Source organism: Neoarius graeffei, chromosome 5, assembly GCF_027579695.1.
Source record: "Neoarius graeffei isolate fNeoGra1 chromosome 5, fNeoGra1.pri, whole genome shotgun sequence".
NCBI classification, from domain to species: Eukaryota; Metazoa; Chordata; class Actinopteri; order Siluriformes; family Ariidae; genus Neoarius; species Neoarius graeffei.
This window is the reverse complement of record NC_083573.1, coordinates 9,072,363-9,098,218: the sequence shown is the minus strand read 5'-3', so window position 1 is coordinate 9,098,218 and position 25,856 is coordinate 9,072,363. Positions and strand designations below refer to the sequence as shown.

General features: G+C 44.9%; 1 protein-coding gene across 4 annotated transcripts in view; it reads right to left on the bottom strand.

Annotated features, from left to right (window-relative positions):
- The window catches only part of wdr24 (WD repeat domain 24), a 47,949-nt gene that overhangs the window by 9,216 nt on the left and 12,877 nt on the right, over nt 1–25,856 (bottom strand). For all 4 annotated transcript variants that reach the window (XM_060921153.1, XM_060921156.1, XM_060921154.1 and 1 more), the window contains 3 exons: nt 25,429–25,789; nt 25,078–25,255; nt 12,034–12,709 (listed from right to left, as the gene is read on the bottom strand). In XM_060921153.1, the coding sequence (XP_060777136.1) occupies nt 12,034–12,709; nt 25,078–25,255; nt 25,429–25,789 (1,215 nt within the window). The remainder of the gene's footprint in view (nt 1–12,033; nt 12,710–25,077; nt 25,256–25,428; nt 25,790–25,856) is intronic.

Sequence of the window (25,856 nt, the reverse complement as noted above, 5' to 3'; positions counted from 1 at the left end):
TCGAGATATATATCGTATATCGTGAAATGGAGAAAATGTATCGGGATATTCATTTTTTCCCCATATCGCACAGCCCTACTACATACTATTCCTATTTATGTACCAGCATGCAAAATTTGAGCCTCCTACATGGTTTAGTTCTTGAGCTATGGGCTTGTGAACTTTGACAAAACAAAGAGTCTGAACAAAATTGACACCCCCCTCCGCCAGTAAAACTGGCTGTAACATGGAAAGTATACACTCACCGGCCACTTTATTAGGTACACCTGTCCAACTGCTCGTTAACACTTAATTTCTAATCAGCCAATCACATGGCGGCAACTCAGTGCATTTAGGCATGTAGACATGGTCAAGACAATCTCCTGCAGTTCAAACCGAGCATCAGTATGGGGAAGAAAGGTGATTTGAGTGACTTTGAACGTGGCATGGTTGTTGGTGCCAGAAGGGCTGGTCTGAGTATTTCAGAAACTGCTGATCTACTGGGATTTTCACGCACAACCATCTCTAGGGTTTACAGAGAATGGTCCGAAAAAGAAAAAATATCCAGTGAGCGGCAGTTCTGTGGGCGGAAATGCCTTGTTGATGCCAGAGGTCAGAGGAGAATGGCCAGACTGGTTCGAGCTGATAGAAAGGCAACAGTGACTCAAATAACCACCCGTTACAACCAAGGTAGGCAGAAGAGCATCTCTGAACGCACAGTACGTCGAACTTTGAGGCAGATGGGCTACAGCAGCAGAAGACCACGCCGGGTGCCACTCCTTTCAGCTAAGAACAGGAAACTGAGGCTACAATTTGCACAAGCTCATCGAAATTGGACAATAGAAGATTGGAAAAACGTTGCCTGGTCTGATGAGTCTCGATTTCTGCTGCGACATTCGAATGGTAGGGTCAGAATTTGGCGTCAACAACATGAAAGCATGGATCCATCCTGCCTTGTATCAACGGTTCAGGCTGGTGGTGGTGGTGTAATGGTGTGGGGAATATTTTCTTGGCACTCTTTGGGCCCCTTGGTACCAATTGAGCATCGTTGCAACGCCACAGCCTACCTGAGTATTGTTGCTGACCATGTCCATCCCTTTATGACCACAATGTACCCAACTTCTGATGGCTACTTTCAGCAGGATAATGCGCCATGTCATAAAGCTGGAATCATCTCAGACTGGTTTCTTGAACATGACAATGAGTTCACTGTACTCAAATGGCCTCCACAGTCACCAGATCTCAATCCAATAGAGCATCTTTGGGATGTGGTGGAACGGGAGATTCGCATCATGGATGTGCAGCCGACAAATCTGCGCCAACTGTGTGATGCCATCATGTCAATATGGACCAAACTCTCTGAGGAATGCTTCCAGCACCTTGTTGAATCTATGCCACGAAGAATTGAGGCAGTTCTGAAGGCAAAAGGGGGTCCAACCCATTACTAGCATGGTGTACCTAATAAAGTGGCCGGTGAGTGTACATCTTACATTCAAATAAATTTACAATGTTTCTCCTAGCTAACATGGGTACATCTGGTGATTTTTTTCAGAATTTTCTGAGACCCAAGTGCGCGGGCCCCGGTTGAATTGACGTGGAATGACCCAAATGTGAATTCACAAAATGAACGCAAGCTGTGCCATCATGGTGGTTTAACGTTAAGCTAGCTAGTCAGTGAAACTCCACCTGACATGCTAGCAAACTTTTTAAACTCATATTGGGTCGCTAACGCTACTAGAAAAGAAAGATTTCTACATTGTTTATTTGGTGAGATTTTGCTAAAACATTTCTGAAAGGACTTCAGATAAGTTTGCATTATTCATGTTAGCGTAACTCCGGTTTTACACGCTGCGTCCAAGTTAACTAGCTTATAATGTTAACATTAGCCGTGGACAAGGCGATGGCAACTTGGCGGGCAAATCCGTAGAAAGTAATTTGACGAACCAGACTGCATAGCTACGTTTACAACGTTATCGCTAACGCTAAAAGAACAGACGACTTTGTTGCAAGCTTTCTCTTGGAATAAAACGTTTATACAGTTGTGCTCATAAGTTTACATACCCTGGCAGAATTTTTGCTTTCTTGGCCTTTTTTCAGAGAATATGAATGATAACACAAAAACTTTTTTCCCCACTCATGGTTAGTGGTTGGGTGAAGCCATTTATTGATAGACAACTGTGTTTTCTATTTTTAAATCATAATGACAACAAAAAACATCCAAATGACCCTGATCAAAAGTTTACATACCCCAGTTCTTAAAGGTCCCATGGCATGAAATTTTCACTTTGAGGTTTTTTAACGTTAAAATGAGTTCCTCTGACCTTCTTAAGTCACCCCAGTGGCTAGAAATTTCATAATGTGTAAACCAAACTATGCCCAACATTTGAGAATGGCGCGTCAAAACGGTGCGTTGATAAACTCTTCCCTTTACTACGTCAGCAAGGGAGATGATCCCCACACCCCCCCCCCCCCCCTCTGGATTCCCACCCAGTTGTAGTGAGGAGACCATAGAGGACACAACAACATGGCATCACCTAAGCGAGCGAAACATGGAAATTGCGCTGTACATGGATGTGACAACACAGAAAGGAGTCTGTTTTTACTGCCGACGGGAGAGCCCCTGAAGACGCAGTGGCTTAATTTTATTTACTCCAATAATACGCCGTCGAGTCTACCTAAGACGGTGTGTGTTTGTCGGAAGCATTTTCCTGAGGAATGTTTCCACAACTTGGGACAGTACAGGGCAGGTTTTGCACATCAACTGTCACTGAAGCCTGGGTCCGTACCAAGCATCCCTGCCGCATCAGCCACAAACACCGAACAAGTAAGTGTATAACTGTTAAGTCGTTTTGCCGTGTTTTAAAATCGGTGCGTTAGCCTTGCAATGGCTACATTAGCTGTGCAGCTAACCGCTTCCTGCAGTTAGCCAGGTACTCTGCGCTACAAAACTAAAGAGCATGCAGCATGCTCTGTTAAACTGAGTTTAGTCTGGAAACTGACTGTAACTTATAAGCTTATGTTTGACTATTGCTCCGCAATGCATGTCTTCTGTTGGATAAGCGCTATGTTGCTGTAGTTGCTGCTTCTATCCTCTTTGGTTATGGAGTGCGTGTTCAAGCCTAGGGTATTATACGTTCGTAAACTACCACTCCGAACACTCTCAGTGTCACGTTGAGTTTACGAAAGGAGTCCGAGGGAGAACGGGGTTTTGTCTTAGCAGCGTGGCTACAGGCGCTGATAGCAGCGAGTATGTGTGCGCGCAGCTTGGTCAAGCCCCTCCCCCCATGGCCCGCCTCTACCCTTCCCCGCCTCCATGCTTCTCATCAGCAAAACGACGCACTGCGAAAAGCGCTGAAATGGGGCTTTCTCCCAGGAGGCTATATCTACGTGCCGAGGGTTCATTTCGAGAAAGGCTGCGGATATAACATCCGGAAACCTCCACGAACCCGTTTAAAGCATCAACAAACCACCATGCCATGGGACCTTTAATACCGTGTATTGCCCCCTCTAACATCAATGACAGCCTGAAGTCTTTTGTGGTAGTTGTGGATGAGGCTCTTTATTTTCTCAGGTGGTAAAGCTGCCCATTCTTCTTGGCAAAAAGCCTCCAGTTCCTGTAAATTCCTGGGCTGTCTTGCATGAACTGCGCGTTTGAGCTCTCCCCAGAGTGGCTCGATGATATTGAGGTCAGGAGACTGAGATGGCCACTCCAGAACCTTCACTTTGTTCTGCTGTAGCCAATGACAGGTCGACTTGGCCTTGTGTTTTGGATCGTTGTCATGTTGGAACGTCCAAGTACGTCCCACGTGCAGCTTCCGGGCTGACGAGTGCAAATTTGCCTCCAGTATTGGCTGATAACGTGCTGCATTCATCTTTCCTTCAACTGTGACCAAGTTTCCTGCGCCTTTGTACGGTAGCTCACACATCCCCAAAACATCAGCGATCCACCTCCGTGCTTTACAGTAGGAATGGTGCTCCTTTCATCATTGGCCTTGTTGACACCTCTCCAAATGTAACGTTTATGGTTGTGGCCAAAAAGTTCAATTTTGGTCTCATCACTCCAAATTACCTTGTTCCAGAAGTTTTGAGGCTTGTCTCTGTGCTGTTTGGCGTAAATTTTTGTTGGTCTACCTGACCGTGGTTTGGTTTTAACAGAGCCCCTGATTTTCCATTTGTTAATCACAGTTTGAACACTGCTGACTGGCATTATCAATTCCGTGGATATCTTTTTGTATCCCTTTCCTGTTTTATACAGTTCAAATACCTTTTCCCATAGCTCCGTAGACAATTCTTTTACTTTCCCCATGACTCAGAATCCAGAAACGTCAGTGGCTGGATGAAAGATGCGAGAGTCTGTCTGGATCCCAGAAACTCACTCAGCTTTTATGCACACACACTGATTACAAGCAAACAGATCACACGTGAGGATGTTACGGTACCTTTAGTGGCCATTCAAACCCATTTGTGTCAACTTCTGCGCATGTTATCAGGCCAAAATCACCAGGGTATGTGAACTTTTGATCAGGGTCATTTGGGTAGTTTCTGTTGTCATTATGATTTAAAAAGAGAAAACGCAGTCGTTTGACAATAAATGGTTTCACCCAACCACTAAGCATGAGTGGAAAAGATGTTTTTGTGTCATCATTCATATTCTCTGAAAAATGGTCAAAGAATCATAGATTCTGCCAGGGTATGTAAACTTATGAGCACAACTGTCTACCTCAATATGCTTCGCAGGTCGGACGGTGAGTTTTTGTCGGCCGTGACGTGGCTCGTTTTCGGCAAACATTTAAAATATGGGTTCTAGCTATAGTCCCCCAGAAGAACCACCTCCTTCCATTCCGCCATCAACTGATCGTGTTAAATACATAATGCTGCGGGGAAATCATTGAGCTTGATTTTATAGACCCCTTCGCAGTAAACGTCATTCATACGTAAGAGGAAATTGCGCGCGCAGCCTGGACCCAAAAAAGACTCCGCGACGGTACAGACGAGAAGAAATATTTGGAAGAAATGCCTAGTTGTTGGGTGCCAGAATCGTAGCAGTGATGGGGTTAAAATGTACAGAATTCCAGCAGGATCTGACCCATTCAAAAAAAAAAAAAAAATCGCCGACGTTTATGGCTACAAGCCATCAAACGTGTAGACTGGGATGAAAGCACCATCAAAAATGCGCGGGTTTGCAGCGCCCACTTCATCACAGGTAAGATCAGGCTATTTATTAAATCTTTCTTTTTTATTCTTTCTAGTCTTCGTTTATTGATGTAGCAAAATACTTTGGTAACGTTTGTCTGGTTAGCTGGTCATAGTTACACAATGTAATGAATATTGTTACCCTAGGCTGACACTTGCATGACTTTTGGCCACGATTTTGTCGTGGCAAGTCGTGCCATTTTGGGGCACGAACTGGGAGGCTCCCGCACTGTTCACGACTAGTTCACGCATAGTTCACGACGAGTTCACGAATGTGTGCCCGTCCACATTCACGAACTGGCACGACGAGTTCATGCATAGTTTGCGCATAGTTTACGCACTTCCCGCATTGGCACGACGAGTTTGCGCAATTCGGACGGTGTCGTGCCGACTTGGGCACGCCTGTGACATGCACAACCTCATCCTCATCAGATACCCACACGCAATTTCAGAAGTGGACCGCGAAAATCCGGACACACATGATCTGATCCCTAATGGATGGAGGACTGACCGACACCTGCAGGGGCTGCTGCCTCTAACCGGCCATCATACCCAGAAGGATGCAAAGGATCGGCGAGACTACCTGTCACATTACTACATGTCCCCTGCTGGTGCTGTCCCTTGGCAAGAAAGAATGGTAGCAGCTTCATGAGCTGCATCCACAGTTGTTCCATTTTTGAAATAAAAGAAACGAAACTCCCCCCCCCCCCAAAAAAAAAAGTCATGAAGGAATAGAAAATAAAAGACATTAAAGAAAAAAGCAAGAAAAAAAATTGCGAATGGCGAGAAGTGTCCGGGAAGCCCTATATAATACCCCTGCGAGCGCCACTGTCGCGCAGTAATCGTGAACTGCTCGTGAACTCGTCGTGAACTGCTTGTGCCATGCGCAAACTGTTCGTGAAGTGCGTAAACTAGTCGTGAACTGCTCGTGCCATCAATGCGTGACCGTGTCAGTGGGAAGGCACGGCCACGCTGCGACGCGCACCAATTCGTGAACATGTCGTGAACTACTCGTGAACTCGACGTGAGCTGTTCGTGAACTATTCGTGGCAGTTCGTGCACGTCCACGCACTGGCACGCATCCTCCCGCATCGTCCTGACGAGATCACGAACAGTTTGCGCATAGTTCACGACCCGGTCGCGAAATTTTGTCGTGACCAAAATTTTGAACATTTCAAAATTCTCGTCCCGACATGGCACGCAGTCACGACGGGTTTACGCACACTTCACGCCAGTTTACGACTAGTTTGCACACTGGCACGACTCGAGTCGTGCCAATGCGTGCCACGGAATCGTGCAAGTGTCAGACTAGCCTTAGCATGTTAACTTAGCTTTGCATGCAATTTTGTTTGTAGGAGAGGTCTCGCTTGACTCAAGCAGTCCAGATTTTGTGCCATCGTTATTTGCGTATGCCGAAAATCACAATTTTAAAGCAAGGATGGAAAGGTAAAATTGTGTGCCCGCACTCTAAATGCCAACTTACGTTGACTGCTCTAACCTAGCTCCCGCCCCGTTCAGCTTCATTTCTGCTCTCTGCCTCTCACTTTTTACGCAGCTCTGATTTCTCTTATGGCCCTTTTCCACTACCCTTTTTCAGCTCGCTTCAGCTCACTTCAGCCCGACACGGCTCGCGTTTCGACTACCAAAAACCAGCACGACTCAGCTCGTTTCAGCCCTGCTTAGCCCCTAAAACTCGCACCGTTTTGGAGTGGGGCTGAAGCGAGCCAAGCCGTGCTGAGTGAGGCTGGGGGCATGAGCAGACACTCCCCTGTGCACTGATTGCTGAGGAGGAGTGTCCTCACATACCCACACACGCCCCGCGAGCGCGCTGGGATCTGTGAACACCGCAAACCCGGAAGAAGAATAATTACGAATTACGAGAATTTCTGAAGCCTTATGCGCCTCGCCTCATCTATACGCTCTTGCCAGTATCTGTTGGCGTTGTCGGTGACAACAAGCCACAGCACCAAGACCAGCAACACTAACGACTCCATGTCCTCCATGTTTATTGTTTACTATTCGGGTCGTGACACTACCGCTTAAAAGATCACTGAATCAGTGACATACAGAGCATCGTGGACGAGTTCGCGGAGCGCAAGGCTCGTCGTATGCCCTTCAAATAATGCGCGCAGTAGGCTATTGATGTTTTATTATGAGCCATGTACAGTATGTCGCCTAATGTTTTTTTGTTTCTGAGTTACATGTTCGTTTGAAGGACTTAATGTACAAAATAACATAGTTGCACCCCGTAGTGTTGAAATTGGTAAACACAGTGCATTCAGTGAGGTTTGCACCGCCCTCCTTTTATTTCTGACTCTTCCTGTCACCGTTGCAACCTCTGAGCGCTCATTCGTATGCCCTTCAAATAATGTGTGCAGTATAGGCTATTGATGTTTTATTATGAGCCATGTACAGTATCCTAATGTTTTTTGTTTCTGAGTTACATGTTCGTTTGAAGGACTTGATGTACTAAATAACATAGTTGCACCCGGTAGTGTTGAAATTGGTAAACACCGCAGTTGCGGACATTTTGTAGCCTAAAATGATGTTATGATAAGCTTTAATAAAGGGCCCGGTCATTTGCCCCGCCCCCGGCCCGGCTCTGACTTGTTCCGCCACTGTCACTGATGTCACTGTTTGCGCCGCTTAACGACATCACATGATGTCCACCCACTTTCGCTAACTCCACCCAATGTGTCCACCCACTTCCAGCCAGCACGGTTCAGCGCGGTTGTAGTCGAAATGCAACTCCAACAGCCCCGCTCAGCTCGACTCAGCACGGCACGGCTCAGCCGCGTTTGTAGTGGAAAAGCGGCATTAGCTGCACTCTTTACACTATCATTCCTTTCATGCCATTCCCTCCTGCAAATTGCTGTTTAGTGTTGGTATTTGCTGTTGGAGCGAAAGCCACATTACCATCACATCACTGGCATAATTTGATTAAAACAAAATGAATATGAACGTCCCATTGTTAATCAAGTTGTCATCTCACTGTAACCAGAATGTTGATGGCAGGCTACTTTTGTAAATAGGTTTTTTTTTTTTGAGTTTGACATTTTTTGTAAATAGTATGACTGCCTTCAGGTATCAGAGGAAAATGAGGAGGGAACTTACTAACATCGTCCGTCCACTCTTTAAAGGGGTACCAAATATAATATATACAGTTGTTGATGTGACAAAGTAACGTATTCTTAAGTATTCTATCAAATTTATATACTAGAAAACAACGAAATATCTTGGTAATTGTAAATATAATACTTTATACCAGTGATTCTCAAACTGTGGTACGCGTACCACTAGTGGTACGCGGGCTCCATTCTAGTGGTACGCCAAAGAATCATTTAATTAAATATAAAAAAAAATTAAAAAAATAAAATTAAATAAAACATGAAATACTATCCATAATATCCGAATGGATGAAAATATCTTATCAACCGATGACAAGAAAATGAAAGGAGATACAAATTAAGTTAATAATTTTAAAAAGTTTGCAAGTGCTTCTGGGTAGCCATACATAGCATACGGACGCATTTCCGCCGGTTCGGCTGATAGACGGTTATCCGCCATTGGTAGACTAGGCTGTGATGGGAAAAGGTGGAGGTGGCTTTGCTAATTATGACGAGTACGACAAAATTACTGTCGTGGCTTAAATCCGCAAATGGGAGCATGGATCAAGAGAGAGGGAGAACTGAAGAGGATGTGTGTGAGCCGAGCGCGGATGCTAACGACAGTGGCAAAACCAGCCCCAGAACTGCTAGCAAACGGCAGAAACCAGTGAGGAGGAAGTATGACGAAAAATACATAAAACTGGGATTCATTTGGAGCGGGACAGAGGAGCTGCCCAGGCCGTAGTGTGTTGTATGCGGGGACAGTACTTTTTTTTACATTTTGATTTAATCTTTAAGAACTGTCTTTTAATATTTATTTTAGTACAATGTTTATTTCACTTTTATGTGCAATTAATTTTATTTGATTCATTATTTAAGTACAGTGTTTTATTTTCCTATATTTAAACACAGTGTTACTGTTCAAAGTACTGTGTTTACTGTTACAGTAGCCAACAATATTAAATATACTTGTTAAATAAAACCTCCGCCTTGTTTTTAATGAATACTTGGACCTACTATGCTACTGTATTTTAATGTTGGTCATTATGGTGGTACTTGGAGAGCCAAGTATTTTCTGAGGTGGTACTTGGTGAAAAAAGTTTGAGAACCACTGCTTTATATGCTAAACCGCACAAGAGTCGCCATTTTTAAAAGACCGTGATGTCAGCGCTACGCACTGCACTAGCGGAACTCTCCGAAATAGAGGCGATAAGCGTGTAATCATGGCGTCGGGCGCATCAAGTGAAAGCGACAGCTCTGTCGAATCATACGAAGAGATCCCGCAAGACACACTGCGAGCAGGCTATGGCTTAGAAGGGTACCAGTTTGAACCTAGGAGCGGTACTATGTAGTGGAAGTTCGTTATGTCTAACTATTAAAGCTATTTTAAGTTCATTTCTTAAGACAAGGATTTTTTAAGATGTTCCCTTGTTGACAGTTTCGGCGAGAATCTTCCGCCTTCTTCAAAACAGTCATGAGATGTCGAGTGGTGACGTGCCTTATCAGCTGATGTTACGCTACGGAGGCGTGAACGTCCCGCCCAATTTGACAGGTAGTTCACGCCTCCTGCTGTCAGGTCGCTCCCCCAGGACACATCTGGTGACTGTTTTGAAGAAGGCGGAAGATTCTCGCCAAAACGGTCAACAAGGGAACATCTTAAAAAATCCTTGTCTTAAGAAACAAACTTAAAATAGCTCGGAGAGGTACTCTCGACTCCGGTGATGAAATAAGAGAAGAAAGCTCGGATGACGGCGAGGATGAGACTGATGCTGACCATGGGCGTGGCGAGCGTGGGGCAGAGCGTCTGCGTGCAAGTGACACAGCGTAGTGCTCGTGCGGAAAATGTAACGTGGAGTTGCTCACGAGTCCAGCAGAATTTATTTGCTGCAATGAAATAGGCGCCACCCGTGGACTTGCGAAATCGTCGCAAGAGGCAGAAACAGGTATTTCACACGTGCTATTCCCAACCTCAATGAGCCAACACAACTGGGCACATACATACGTCATGAGTGTTACGCAGAGAAAATGAACGTGCATTCTGATTGGATAAAATTAATATCATGGCGGGCTGTTCAAACTGCGGAAATAGTTTGCTCGAGCTGCTTTCAAAACACTATAACGTTCCGACCTTAGAACAAAAAAAACTTTTGTAAGACTTGAATAAGGTTCGTTAATGTGTGTTTTATTGTTATATTTACTAGGGCTGTAACGATACACCCAACTCACGATTCGATTCGTATCGCGATTTTTGACCCACGATTCGATACGCCCACGATTTTTTTTTAAATGTTTTTTTAAAAGTAGTAAATTTGACTTATTAACATTTACTTACTTACATTAACTATTTAATAACAAATAATTCAGACCACTGCAGAGAATGAGTAATATGTATGCAAAAATGAACAAATGTATATCCAAAGATTGTTTTATTTCTCAAAATAATACTGTTGAGCCGGAAGCTCTGGTTTTTTCGGTTCTGAAAAAGTCATTTTTCCAAATCGTGTAAATCCGTTAAGATTTTTTTTGGGGGGGTGGCTCTCTCACTGTCTCACTCTCATAGGGCCGATGATTTTCTGTGATCGCGGAAAACAGATGGAAATTACGGAATTTTTATGGTGAAACATTGCTCGCGTGTCAAAATGTAACTGCCGCAGAAGGCTTCCGCCCAAGCAGACATGCCTTCAGTGTTGCCAGATATTGCTAACGTTTTCCACCCCAAAATATGTTCAAAACCAGCCAAAAAGCACCTGAACCCGCCCAATCTGGCAACACTGCATGCCTTTCCGGTCAAGTGATTGTGATTGGCTTGTGGCACACCTAGCCAGCCAATGAGCTGCTTGTTTACAGATTCGCTCCCCGCGTCGCAACCAGAATGGCGACCGCTTAAAAGAAATCAATGCTCTGCCAGGGGTGAGTGTGGACGTTGCGTGACTCGCAGAAGATTGTCGCAGGTCGGCGAAAAAAACGACTTACTAATAGATATAAAAAAAAAAAAAAGTAATTTAAGTAAGTTTAAAATGTAATTTAAATAAAAAGTAAAGTATTCATAAATTGAAGTTTGGAAGCGCCTCTGTTTTTGGGCTGAGGAGAAGTTTGAAAGGGTGTACCGCGATTCTGCCTTCTTGTATCGCGATACGGATCGTGGCTCTGCGTATCGCGATTTCGATTTGTGTATCGTTACAGCCCTAATATTTACTCTATATATTGCCCTCTGTTCCCCTTTAATTAAATACGGATCCGGTAGGCGATGTCCACTTGTTAGAGTTAACTTATTTATGTAGCGTTCTCGATCTTGTAACGACAATTGTTTGGCATAATCCGACAGCTCATAATGCCGGTCTATGGGCAGCGCCATTGTTTCTGGGTCCAGGCTGCGCGCGCATCCTGGCAACGGTCGGTTTGTTTACAAACATGCGAAGGGGTCTATACAGTCTATGGACGTGACGTGACCCTAGTGATTACTGATCGGCTGTCTCAGCGTCACCTGGGGAAAAAAAAACAATCACGCTTTCGAAGAGAAAAGAAAAAACATCCGCTTTCAAAGCCGCTTCACAGTCACGCGGACCTTGACAGAAATGTAGTGGAGTGAAAAGTACGATATTAGCCTTTCAAATGTAGTGAAGTCATAAGTTTGCAAAAAAAAAAAAATACTCATGTAAAGTACAGCTACTCAAAAAGTGGACTTAAGTCCAGTACTCAAGTAAATGTACTTCGTTACTGTCCACCTCTGGGGACGACACACAAGCTGACACACCTGCGGCCTGTTGAGCTCCTTGGCAACCTTGGCGTTGTGGTCGCAGAGCTCGGCGAAGGGTCTCCCGCTCAGCTGGTACCTGCGCGCCGTTGAGATGAACCAGTCCATCCTGGTGCCGTTGTCCGGATCGCACTCGAAAACGCTGAGCATACTGGAGACCTGTGCAAAGCGCTCCATGACATCATGCTTCTTGAAGAAGAAGATCGGGAGGCGACGGTCTCCGCCTGGGCACGGCTTGCGCCCAGCCTCGGCCGCCATCAGGCTCTCTTTGGCGGCGAAGGCTAGGTCTCCGAACAGACTAAAGCTTAGGCCCTCTGGATTGGCGCGCACCTCTGGGCGACTAGCGTCGTTAAACATGTGCTGGTACAGCGTGCTGTCTTTGGAGCCGGACAGCAGCACGTCGGGGTCGTGCTGGTTGCGCCACACGATGCCTGTGGCAACGTCCTTGTGCTCCTCGAAGGTGGCGAACGGGATGTAGGGTCGACGTACGTCCCACACGTAAATGTTGTGGTCCACCATCATGGAGCACGTAGCCAGGTGCCAGCGACGCTCTGGCCGCCACTTGACCCGCGCCACCGAGGCGATAGTCTGGACGCAGTAGATCTCTTTGGCGCGGTTGGTCGTCATATCCCACACTTTCACCATCTTGTCACGCCCACCCGTTGCCAGCCATCCTCTGGAGAGTGAGAAAGAGTTTTTTTTTAAAATGAGAAATTACAGCTTTAATAAACATTATTAATACGGATTTACTCAGGAAGGAGTCGAGCAATATCCTTAACCATCATCTGATTACAGTTAAACGTGACGTCAATTCCAAATTTCCACCTGATCAGAAGTGTATATGTGGGTCAGATGACAATGATCAGCAGGGCGTTCATGGCAAGCAGCAGTTTGCACATTATGGAGAAGATCGCATCCCGAGCTTGACTGTTTTTATGTCGCTCGATGAAAAACTAAAGAGGTACAACAGAGGCGGCGGCAGGCAGTTTTGGAGGGGAGGGGGTTTTGACGTGTCATGCGCCAAAAGCGCGCCAAATCTAGGGGGGTCCGGGGACATGCCCCTCCAGAAAATTTTGGAATTTTTAACCCTCTAAAACGCCATTTCCCGCATTTGGAGAGGCAAATTTTGGTGGAGTAAAGCTAAGTTTAACGTCTCTATTAGATTACATTTCACTCACACAATCGAAATCGCGATACGCAGAGCCACGATCCGTATCGTGATACAAGAAGGCAGAATCGCGGTACACCCTCTCAAACTTCTCCTCAGCCCAAAAACAGAGGCGCTTCCAAACTTCAATTTATGAATACTTTACTTTTTATTTAAATTACATTTTAAACTTACTTAAATTACTTTTATTTTTTTATATCTATTAGTAAGTCGTTTTTTCGCCGACCTGCGACAATCTTCTGCGAGTCACGCAACGTCCACACTCGCCACTGGCAGAGCATTCATTTCTTTTAAGCGGTCGCCATTCTGGTTGCGACGCGGGGAGCGAATCTGTAAACAAGCAGCTCATTGGCTGGCTAGGTGTGCCACAAGCCAATCACAATCACTTGACTGGAAAGGCATGCAGTGTTGCCAGATTGGGCGGGTTTAGGTGCTTTTTGGCTGGTTTTGAACATATTTTGGGGTGGAAAACGTTAGCAATATCTGGCAACACTGAAGGCATGTCTGCTTGGGCGGAAGCCTTCTGCGGCAGTTACATTTTGACACGCGAGCAATGTTTCACCATAAAAATTCCGTAATTTCCATCTGTTTTCCGCGATCACAGAAAATCATTGGCCCTATGAGAGTGAGACAGTGAGAGAGCCCCCCCCCCCCCCCCCCCCAAAAAAAATCTTAACGGATTTACACGATTTGGAAAAATGACTTTTTCAGAACCGAAAAAAACAGAGCTTCCGGCTCAACAGTATTATTTTGAGAAATAAAACAATCTTTGGATATACATTTGTTCATTTTTGCATACATATTACTCATTCTCTGCAGTGGTCTGAATTATTTGTTATTAAATAGTTAATGTAAGTAAATAAATGTTAAGTCAAATTTACTACTTTAAAAAAACATTCAAAAAAAATCGTGGGCGTATCGAATCGTGGGTCAAAAATCGTGATACGAATCGAATCGTGAGTTGGGTGTATCGTTACAGCCCTACATTTCACCCATGTATTTTTTCCCGATATGAAACAGAACCAATGATACGATAACGTAATTACGTCTACTTAGTACCGTTGAGAGGATAACACCCTCTTACCGTGGGTTGCGGTCAACTCGTATCATGACAAATATTTCAATTATTACGTCAAACAGCCTTGGGAAATTTGAATAAACACGTAATGATACCTAAAAAAAACGATCCCATCTCTCGGCCATCCTGTCTTTACCGAGGAATAAACCCGTGAAAGTAATATTCCCGATCCTTCAAGGACCGCTGTCAGCTCCCGGGAAATCAAACTGACTGGTAATGACCGGTCGTGACCCCAGATCGGGTGCGAATTAATTTTTCTTCTTCTGTTTGTTGCATATTTTTCAAATCAAATCAAAAAACAGTGTGATAGTGGTGTAGTGAAGCGTGTATGAATCACAGGTGGCTTCTCCAGTGAGGAGAGGGAGGAAGATCCTCCTTAAAAATTCTAAGAATAAAAAGTTGAAATTGTCTTGACCAATTTAATGAATTGCTGTCCTTGAATATTACTATTTTACTGCCAAATACGACATGTACGTTATATTCGTTTCTCTGGGTGAAATTACATTAGTACCCCCTATCACTCGCTATTAGAAATTACTGCACGGAGGATCTTCCTCCCTTCGGCTCCCATTCACTCCGATTCAAACAGTCTCCGGCACTGGCGGCTCGTGGTTAACATAGACTTCAATGAGAGAGAGGAGGAAAATCCTCCTCTAAGAGGGTGGGACTAGCTAAGAGATCTGACAAGTGCTACAAAATATCAACCAATAGGCTGCAGCCCTAGTTGCGCAATGAACCAATAAGTAGAGGCCTTAGCTGCCTGGGGGGAGGGGTTATCTTATCAAACTTAACTTCTAGATCCGGTGACTCGGGCACTTCGGCAGTCAGAGTGAGAACGGCGAGGTGGAAGTGGATTGACTATGTTATAGATATTCTACGAATAAAGTAATGGAAACAGAGGACGTGGTGAATGTTTTGCTTGCAAAACCCTTCCATGGGCTGAGCTACAAACATGGCCGCCAGGTTTGCTTCGTTAAATACGGAAGATTTTGAGAGAATTTTGAAAGAGAAAGATGTGTTGAACACCTGAAAGTAATGTGTACAGCAGCTATAAAAAGTGTACACACCCCGTTAAAATGATAGGTTTTTCAACTCAACCCGTGCGTGTAACTATAGCCGGTCCAGCAGGTGCGGTCGCATTGGGGCCCGTGACCTTCAACCAAGCATTCCTTCCTCCCTCACTTTTACAAAAGCTAGCCGCTACTGGTATGAATGACATATGGGGCTGTATCGGTAAACTGGAAAAACAACATTCCCTTAGACTACGTTCAGACTGCACCCTGAAACGACCCATATCCGATTTTTTTGCCCATATGCGACCAGTATCCGATTTGTTATTGACAATCTGAACGACACAGATCCGATTTTTTCACATGCGACCCAGGCCGCTTGGATATGTGGTCCTAATTCCGATGCATATCCGTTATTTTCACATGCGACTGCAGTCTGACCGGACAGGTCGCATTCATGCGACCTACACGTCATCAACAAGAGACAAACGTCACTATTCTGCGTTGGCTAATCCCGCCTCTTTGGTGGAAAACAACAATGGCATAATGCGCTACACGAACAGGCGCACACACAGTCTCTCGCGCACTCCGTCATATGTGCGATGCAGACATTAATGTTTCGCGTGCATGCGCTTGCTCACTTGATCTAGATTCCGGGAGATATTCTCCAATTTGCGGGCATCAGGGAGCCGCTATCAATATGCGGGAGACTCCCGGAACTTCCTGGAGACTTGGGATGTCTGCACTAGACAGTGTTTATGTAGAGAGCATGCGCACTTCAATCAATCAATCTTTCAACGGAGGTTGCTGCCACGGCCCCACTCTCACACACACCCTCTCTCTCACACAGACACCCTCTCTCATTCACACACACACACACACACACACCCTCTCACACAGACACACTCACTCACTCACTCACACACACAGCACACGATGTGCTTATTACGTGTCAATTTGCGCATGCGGGACACTTTTGGGTCGTTTTCCGTTCATACTGGAGATCGCATACAAGTCTCATATAATTGGTAATGTGAACGGCCTAACAAAAAAATTGGATTTCACAACAAATCGGATACGGGTCGTTTCAGGTTGCAGTCTGAACGTAGTGTTAAGTTTTCTCATGGATCCGCTCCCCTCCCTACACAAAAACAAAACCCGAGAAAATCTACAGTGCTGAGCGTAAATGAGTGCACCCCCTTTGAAAAGTAAAATTTTAAACAATATCTCAACGAACACCAACAATTTCCAAAATGTTGACAAGACAAAATTTAATATAACATCTGTTTAACTTATAACGGGAAAGTAAGGTTAATAATAATTAGGGTGGTGCAAAAATGAGTGCGCCCCACAACAAAAACTACTCCATCTAGTGCTTTGTCTGGCCTCCATGATTTTTAATGACGGCACCAAGTCTTCTAGGCATGGAACGAACACATTGGCGACATTTTGCAACATCAATCTTTTTTCATTCTTCATCCAGTCACTAAAAGAGGTCGTTGTTGGAGAGCGATGCTCAACTCGTCTCTTCAGAATTCCCCATAGGTGTTCGATTGGGTTCAGATCAGGAGCCACTGAATCACTTTCACCCTGTTCTTCACAAATCCAACAGTGGCCTTAGATGTGTGCTTAGTCATGTTGGAAAAGTGCACGACGACCAAGGGCACGGAGTGATGGTAGCATCTTCTCTTTCAGTATAGAGCAATACATCTGCGAATTCGTGATGCCGTCAGTGAAATGCAGCTTCCCGACACCAGCAGCACAAGGACACTGCCACCACCATGTTTCACTGTAGGCTCCATGCATTTTTCTTTGTATTCCTCAGCTTTGCGATGCTATACAGTTCCAAAAATATTCATCTTGGTCTCATTACTCCAGAGTATAGAGTCCCAGTAGTCTTTATCTTTGTCAGCATGGGCCCTGGCAAACTCTAGGCGGGCTTTTTTGTGCCTGGGCTTTAGGAGAGGCTTCTTGCGTGGACGGCATCCATGCATGCCATTCCTCTGCAGCGTACGCCGGGAAATAGTCACCCCAGTTTGGCTTTCTACTTCTTTAGATAACTGCAGTGAACTCGCATGCCGATTTTCTTCAACCCTTCTCATCAGAAGACGCTCCTGTCGAGGTGTTAACTTCCGTGGACGACCCTGTGAGATGGTTGCAGTTCCATCTTTCTGAAATTTTTGTACCACGTTTGCGACAGTATTCTGACTGATAAGTAAAGCTTTGCTGATCTTCTTGTAGCCTTCACCTTTGTGGTGGAAAGAAATTATTTTCTTTGGGGAATTCTGAAGAGACGAGTTGAGCATCACTCTCCATCCAGTCACTAAAAGAGGTCGTTGTTGAAGAATGGAAAAAGATTGATGTTGCAAAATGTCGCCAACTTGTTCGTTCCATGCTTAGAAGACTTGGTGCTGTCATTAAAAATCATGGAGGCCATACAAAGCACTAGATGGAGTAGTTTTTGTTGTGGGGCGCACTCATTTTTGCACCACCCTAATTATTATTAACCTTACTTTCACGTTATAAGTTAAACAGATGTTATATTAAACTTTGTCTTGTTAACATTTTGGAAATTGTTTAAAATGTTACTTTCGGACTAACTTACGCCGAGCGCTGTAATAGATTTCTATACCTGCTCAGCTACGTCGTATAAAGCAAGAGCACGAATCACTGTCTTCCCTTTTGTCTTCAGTGCCAGTAAACAGTCATTTGACTTGGGATCTCATCTCATTATCTCTAGCCGCTTTATCCTGTTCTACAGGGTCGCAGGCGAGCTGGAGCCTATCCCAGCTGACTACAGGCGAAAGGCGGGGTACACCCTGGACAAGTCGCCAGGTCATCACAGGGCTGACACATAGACAACCATTCACACTCACATTCACACCTACGGTCAATTTAGAGTCACCAGTTAACCTAACCTGCATGTCTTTGGACTGTGGGGGAAACCGGAGCACCCGGAGGAAACCCACGCGGACACGGGGAGAACATGCAAACTCCACACAGAAAGGCCCTCGCCGGCCACGGGGCTCGAACCCGGACCTTCTTGCTGTGAGGCGACAGCGCTAACCACTACACCACCGTGCCGCCCATGACTTGAGATGTTTAAAAAAAAAATTTATTCTGAAAACTTACCTCATGATCATCAAGCAACTTGGGTGCCTTTGTCGAGCCCAAAAAGTTTGCAATGGATATTTGTCTGAAACTCATCTTCATACTGATTTTCAGTGAGTGGTCAAGGCAGTGAGCGAATTCATGTCGATCTCGAGCAGCATTGAGTTTTCGGGCGCCCAAAAATGCTTGTACGCCTCGTGAACGCTATCTAGCCATCCGGATAGGACACGAGTTATCAGTCAGATCCAAATGTAGCGACACTGTCGTAGCCTTGCTGTCACAGGGTCCCCGCTTTGGCACGAGTACCCAAGGAAACCAGACATGTCTAGAGAATTGCCACAGCAACGGGTTAATTAGTCCAGAGAATATTCATATTCATAAATCAGCTTGTCTACTACGCAGTTCTGCGTAAACCAAATCAGGAAAATCCCGGAAAGCGGAGGCAATCGGTGACGTCGGGGCCAGGCTAATTTGCATCGGTTTTGGCGCGAATGGGTGCTACCAACCTATTGACCCATCCCACGTGACGTCACGACAAATGCGGCTGCCATTTTGGACATGAACTACCAGTAGTCTACCACAGCCAACAACGAGGAACGACGGCGCAGCATCGAAAGGAATATAGCCGTCAAAGAAAGTTTTTACTTTCAGCAAGACTTCCATCATGCCATTATATTGTTGTGCACCTGGATGTAGTAACCATCAACACACGAGGCAAGATTTATCATTTTATCGGATCCCGACAGATGCTGACTGACAGAGAAGATGGATGGTCTCTAAAGTATTGGCAAAATGATGTTTATTGACATAGCAATCGTGTGTAACGGGAAGCATTTGCATATCCGAAGTGTTGTGTTTACATCAAAGATAAAATAAACCGATATGACAACGACTGCTGCTGCCAGGTTGGGGACACAAACTAGTAGAAAGGAAGTGTGCCAACAGACTTCCTTTGTGGTCGATTCTGCTTTAAGGTAAGATGCATTTAATTATTCGTCTGCTGTGGGTTTGGAATCGGTAGCCTGACCGATTCGTTCACGTTTGTGGTGCCATTTGTTTGTTGACGCGTGTTGAAATGGAAGATTGGTTGTTGACATGATTTCCAGTGATGCTTTGGTGCTGCAGTGGATCAGATGTGTTGAGTAGCCTGACTGTTTTTTTTTTTCTTGCGTGTGGTATCATTGTTGACACGAGGTTGTTTTTTGAACATGCCAATGCGGACACGATTTCCCCTGATGAGTTATGACTTCAGACGCGATGCGTGTGTGGAGTCCGCGTGATATGTGCGTAAGATAGGCTTCTCATGTGTTTGGAGATCCGCGCTCTGAGACAAGCGCAAGCACCCCCCACCAAGGGAAAAAAAGGGACCCCCCCGAAAATATCGGCATAGTTCGAACACTGGGTTGGAGAAAGTAATGGCAAATAGCGAGTGCACAAACCATAGAAGGTAAACTGTACACAGCGCCAGGGCAGTGTGATGGTATGTCTACTTTTAGATTGTGTTAGCTTATCAATGAACACACTCGTCACTCGACGAGTTTCACGTCTTTACGACGGATACTTAAATGCGTGTTAGGTATTATTGTTGCAGTCTAAGCAGTCATTGTAGCAGCTAGATGAACGAGAACTGAAAGGGTCTGTGCCATAAACCGTTATTTCTTCATGTCCAAAATGGCAGTTGCGTTTATGAAGGTCACGTGAGTGAAAAGGGTCTAGAGTACAAAGGGATGCCGCCGGGGCGCTGGGATGAAGGGATGCAGCAGGATTTAATAAGGGAAAACAAAAGGCGCGCAGCGGGCTGTTTATTCGCACGACTCTCTCCTTTTCTTCCTTGTAAATAGTCAAAAGACTCCCATCGTGTGCTGCTCCAACATAATTCTGCACAAGCGCCGCGTAGCGCTCGGATTAGGAACAACGAACGATCGGCGAGGGATCTGAATGAATTTAATGCTAATTTTAAATCACAAGTCAATTAATTCCTCAGTCCTCCGCGCTGATTTTTCAACCCTGAAATCATGTAGCTTTTCAAAATTACTACTAAAAACGTGATGTGTTAATATGACTGAAAATACTAATTCAGACCTGTTTACCCCAAATTTGCCCTGTCAGTAGTCTTGCACTATCTTGTCAGTAGTTTTGGTAAGCTGTCAGTCGGAATTTTACTGGGGTCCAATCTATGTATTGTATCAAAGACAAAAAGTAGAAAGCAGCCTATTAGATAATAGTACTCATTCAAGTTGAAAGTAAGTGATAGATTACATGAACAAAATTTTAAAAATTAAAATCTAGCACTGGTCTTATTTTTTCTGTCAAGTTAAGCACCTGTGAGAACCAAAAAGCAAACCCATGTAAGATTCTGCTTTACGGATTTTTTTTTTTTCAGGCAAACGTTTTAGCTGTGGTTGCTGAACGGATCCCAGAGTCTCTCGAGTGATCGGAAATATTTATTATTTAGAAATTTCATCAAATGAGTTTATGGGTTAATGTAAGCTCAAGGGAAATCAACCATATTGGAGGCGGGGCCTCCGTGCCCGTCAGTCCCAGTGCTGGAGGCGTGGATATGACTCAGCAAAGTAGTAAATATTTAAATAAGATTGGCTGGCGTTGAGTGGTATATCAGATATATTCCATTCAGCTAGCAGGATACTGAATGAGTCGAAGACGAGTAGCTGAATGGAATATATCTGATATACCCGGATATAAAAAAGCCAATATTATAGCAATATAATAAATAATACACCTATTATTATAATACATACGCACTCTTTTCCAGTTTTTCTCTGTCCGTTGGTATGTTTTTCTCTTGCAAACAGAGGGGAACCGTCAGGGCCTTCTCGGCCTTCAGAGACGGCCCGAACATATCAGCGTTTCAAATGTTATATTTAAGTTCTTTCATTATAATCATTCTCTTCTAATTCGGCATAATTTTCGATCAAATTTGCTTCAGAAATGAAAGGGTTACTGTCCTGAAAACATTAAAATCGAGTTACCCGATGAGATCGTTTTTGTTTGTTGTCTCTCGGCTGAGCAGAGTTTAGAGCTGCTCACTCACTGGTTAGGACTTCATTGCCGGGACAGAAGGCCATGATAGTGTACAACCCCGATTCCAAAAAAGTTGGGACAAAGTACAAATTGTAAATAAAAACGGAATGCATTAATTTACAAATCTCAAAAACTGATATTGTATTCACAATAGAACATAGACAACATATCAAATGTCGAAAGTGAGACATTTTGAAATTTCATGCCAAATATTGGCTCATTTGAAATTTCATGACAGCAACACATCTCAAAAAAGTTGGGACAGGGGCAATAAGAGGCTGGAAAAGTTAAAGGTACAAAAAAGGAACAGCTGGAGGACCAAATTGCAACTCATTAGGTCAATTGGCAATAGGTCATTAACATGACTGGGTATAAACATGACTCTAAGGTCTACTTGTTGACTCCTCATACATTTCATTATTTCAGTATCTCTGTATTAGGGGTGTGCAAAAATATCGATACGGCGATATATCGCGATACTTTGTCTTCCGATTCAATATCGATACTCAATTTGAATATCGATATTTTTTTCAAATAATAAATCATGTTTCAGACGGGATGTAAATCCAGTACGACTTCCGCACCTCCGCTCCGCGAGGTGTCGCTGTGCCGCTCCCTCACTGCAAGGCACTCTTTGTCTTCTCTTTTTTCCCCGCCGGTTGCAGTGAGGAAAAAAAACAAGCAAGCATGGCTGTTAACGTAAACCTAGAGATGCCGCCGAACTTTAAGGCAGATGTTTGGAGGCACTTTGGATTCCAAAGGAAAGGAGAAAAAAAACAGTGAGCCGGTGTTCTGTAAAGTTCTCCTACCTCTTGGATTTGTCCTACCAAGCCTACTGCGCATGCGCGAAATCCAGGAGGGTAGGAAAATTCAACAGTAGTTTTGTCCTACCGATCAGCTGGGCTGATAGAAAATCGGTGAGTATTTCACGCATTTGCCGATTTGTATGTTTTGTGCGTATTGGTCGAGTCTTCGGCCGAGTCAAATAATTTGTAATGACTTGATTTGAATAATAAACTGGTCTGTATGAGAACTTGCTAATCCATGTGTTCTGCGCATGCGCAGTAGGCTTCGCGCATGCGCAGTAGGAGACTAAGATGCACACTGCACTTTTCAATGTGTTTCAGACAGTGTGTTGTTCCTGCAAAATAAGCACAAGTTAAATGTTCTCAGGTAAATGTTCTCAAGTTTACAAAGAACAAATTGATATTAGTGTTAGCACTGAAATGTCTGTGCAGTCTGCAGTGCAAGTTTTAAGTTTTCATAAAACAATTTGATTCTGCTTGTTAAGCAGCACTGATGTGTCCATGCTTACAGAAAAGTTGATAACACTAGCACAGAAATGGGAATTTTCTGTATGTTGTAGTGAAGCAACTCTTGGTTTTGCCAGCAGTGGAATAGAGACAAATATATGTCTGGCAAGAGTGTGTAGTTATGTATGTGAAATGTAATTTTACAGTGGTCAATAAATTCTGATTTTCTTCAGTGACACAGATATCGTGATGTGGTTGAAATTTCTTGCAATATATCGATTATCGCAGAATCGCTGTACCATGATATTATCGTTATCGTGGGCAAAATATCGCCATAGTATCGTATCGTGAGGTATCTGGTGATACCCAGCCCTACTCTGTATGTTGCTTTGTACCGACGTGTCTCTTGCAGTCATTCTGACCCGCGTGCGCACAAGAAAAATCTACATTACAAACGTTGCAATGGACGTACATGTTCCCTTTCTTAGATGATGTAAGGCATGGCCACAGATCGTGATAGGAGTCTTTATATTTTTGCGACGACTTCTGGTGTTTCTTTGCAGGACTATCAATAACGCCATCGGCCTTTCGCTTCGCGGCCGCCATGATTGTGTGCTCAGAAACCAAAGTTGAAACAATGGAACCTTCCCACAATGCAACGTACGGTAAACGTGGCTTAAACGTGATTAAACATGGCCGCGCCCATGACTATACGATCGATGTTCGATTCCCACAATAAATATGATTATAAAGTAAGTCATGAACAGGGTTTTTTCTAGAAAAATTTAGTATGAGGGCGCTCACCATGGCGAGGGAGCGAAGCGGGGGGTGCCGGTTGTCCCCCCTCCCCCGCCGTGCAAAGCCTTTGAAAAATGCTCCAATGGGACATTCTGAGGCTATCTGAGAGGGAAATTGTAACAAATTGTCTGTCAACATTGAAAAAGAAAGAAGTAATCTTCTTCTGCCCCGGACAGTCTTTGGCTTTCTTCCGCTTCGTGCCGCGGGATGACATCTTTAAATGTCCAAGTGTCAACAAAAACAACTCGCCAACTACTTCTGTCAAAAGCTCCCGTGCCGGTGGGTGAAAGGTCATTCAGTCTCGAGAAATCTCGCTCTACAAGTCAGCTGACCTTGTACGTAACCCATGTCAAATCTCGCGAGAGCAGCCGCGACAAGTAAACAACTAAACAACATGGCGCCTCAGTCTGGAAAACGCCAATTCGGATTGTCTTTGCACCGTCTGGCGGTGTATCTGCTATGATTGGAATATTTTTGGAGCAATTATAACGTATTTGATGATCAGACACATTGTCACGTAGTGTTGCTGGGATGTTTTCACGGAGTCGGGAAGGGGGCGCACGCCGAGAGTAAGGCCGAATCCCATTTCACCCCTTGGACCAACCCCTTGGCCCTTCCCCTCCATTTTGCGCGTTCACGTGAAGGGGTAGGGGTATCCCAATCCCAGTTAACGCGGAGGGGTAGGGGAAGGGGTAGGGCTTCTGTACCCCTCCAAACGGAGATTTTCCTGGAGCTGACTCCGAACGAAGGGGTTTGAGTGATTTCCCACAATGCCATGCGGATTTCAGCGAGATTTCATGCGGATTTCAGAAAGATGGCGGTTCCCGCGGCGAAAGATTGTCATAAATGTATTTTCTCCATTATTTACGTGTTTTAAGTTGTTATCCAGAGGAAACACGCCGCTTGATTCGCTTTCGAGCTGAGAATGAGCAGCGATTTCTGAAATCCAAGCTGCTGCTAAAAAGCTTTGGGAGTGAGTATTGTTTTCGGTTGCTTGACTGCGTACGTTTTGTTATGTTATTCTCGCTTTTATTGTTTACATGAGTGTTCTGACACCTCATTCTGTCGGATGTGGTGCACGAAGCGCCAAAGATATCCCATTCAGTGGTGTTAGTTAACAAATCACACCCTGCCAGCAGAGATTTCTGGTTCTGGCTCTGACTGTAGCGGCTGGTCGCAGCCAATGACGCATTTGGTCGCGTTTTGCTAACGTAAACGCTGACGGAGGTACGCGATGACGTATGCGATCGTTGAAGGGCTATCCCAATACGCAGGGGTTGAATTTCAAGCCCTATCCCTTGTAGCTCAGTTTCAAGGGGAAGGGGGAGGGGAAGGGGTAGGGGTAGAAATTAGAATTGGGATTGGGCCTAAGAGGGCGCAGCGCCCCTGTTCCCCCGTTTAGACGAAAGCCTGATGAAACATTTGGCAGCATTTCAGACATAAATCGTAGTTTTTGGACAAGAATTCGTAGTCCGTATTTTGTTTTGAAAAATCGTAGGAACTACGGACAAATCGTAGGAGTAAACAGGTCTGCTAATTACAGCCAAGGATTTTTGTTATCAAACTTCCCGTCATTGGACCTACCTGTCCTCGGGGTGCCAGTCGCAGCAGAACACCGGGCCGGTGTGGGCCGTGAACATCCTCTCATAACGGTCAGGTCTGCGGATGTCCCACAGCTGCACGTTCCCGTTCTCAAACGACGCTGCAAACGTGAAAAAGTCCTTCGTGCTGAACTGCACATCTCGAACGCTCTCTGACTGACCTGGACACCCACACACACATACAGAGGTGCAGCAGAAATTCGTCATACACTAAAGTTATCATACTCGTCACATTCAGACATGGAGAGGCATTTTGTTTTTTCATCATTCTGATTTTTGTCCATATGAAAATAAACTTTCGTATTTAGCTCCCCATCCTTCTATCTTTGCATACCGGAGAAGGTGCTGACGCTCTCCTTCTTGCGCAGGTCAAAGTACTTCATGAAGCCGTCCTGGGAGCCGGAGAGCAGCATGTGCGCCTCGCTGGGGTGGAAGCACACCTTGTTGACGGTGCGTTTGTGCTCGGCGAAAAGGTGCTCCTGCTTGTTACGGCACGGCCGCGACAGGTTCCAGGTCACCACTGCGCCGTTGGTAGCCGCTGTAGCCAGGAGGCTGTCGTCAGCTTGGTGCCACATGACGTCGGCGCAGCTGAAGTTCAGCGACGGCTTGCGGCCCACGCGCAGGTTCAGGCGCTCCGCGAAGCCTTCCTCTTCAAGCGCAAAGATCTTGAAGATGTTGCGCCCGGCCACCACCACCTGGAAGAAGGAGAGCACGGCTCAGCGCTCTGCTACGGCCTGTACGTCGCTTATTCTGCTTTACGGA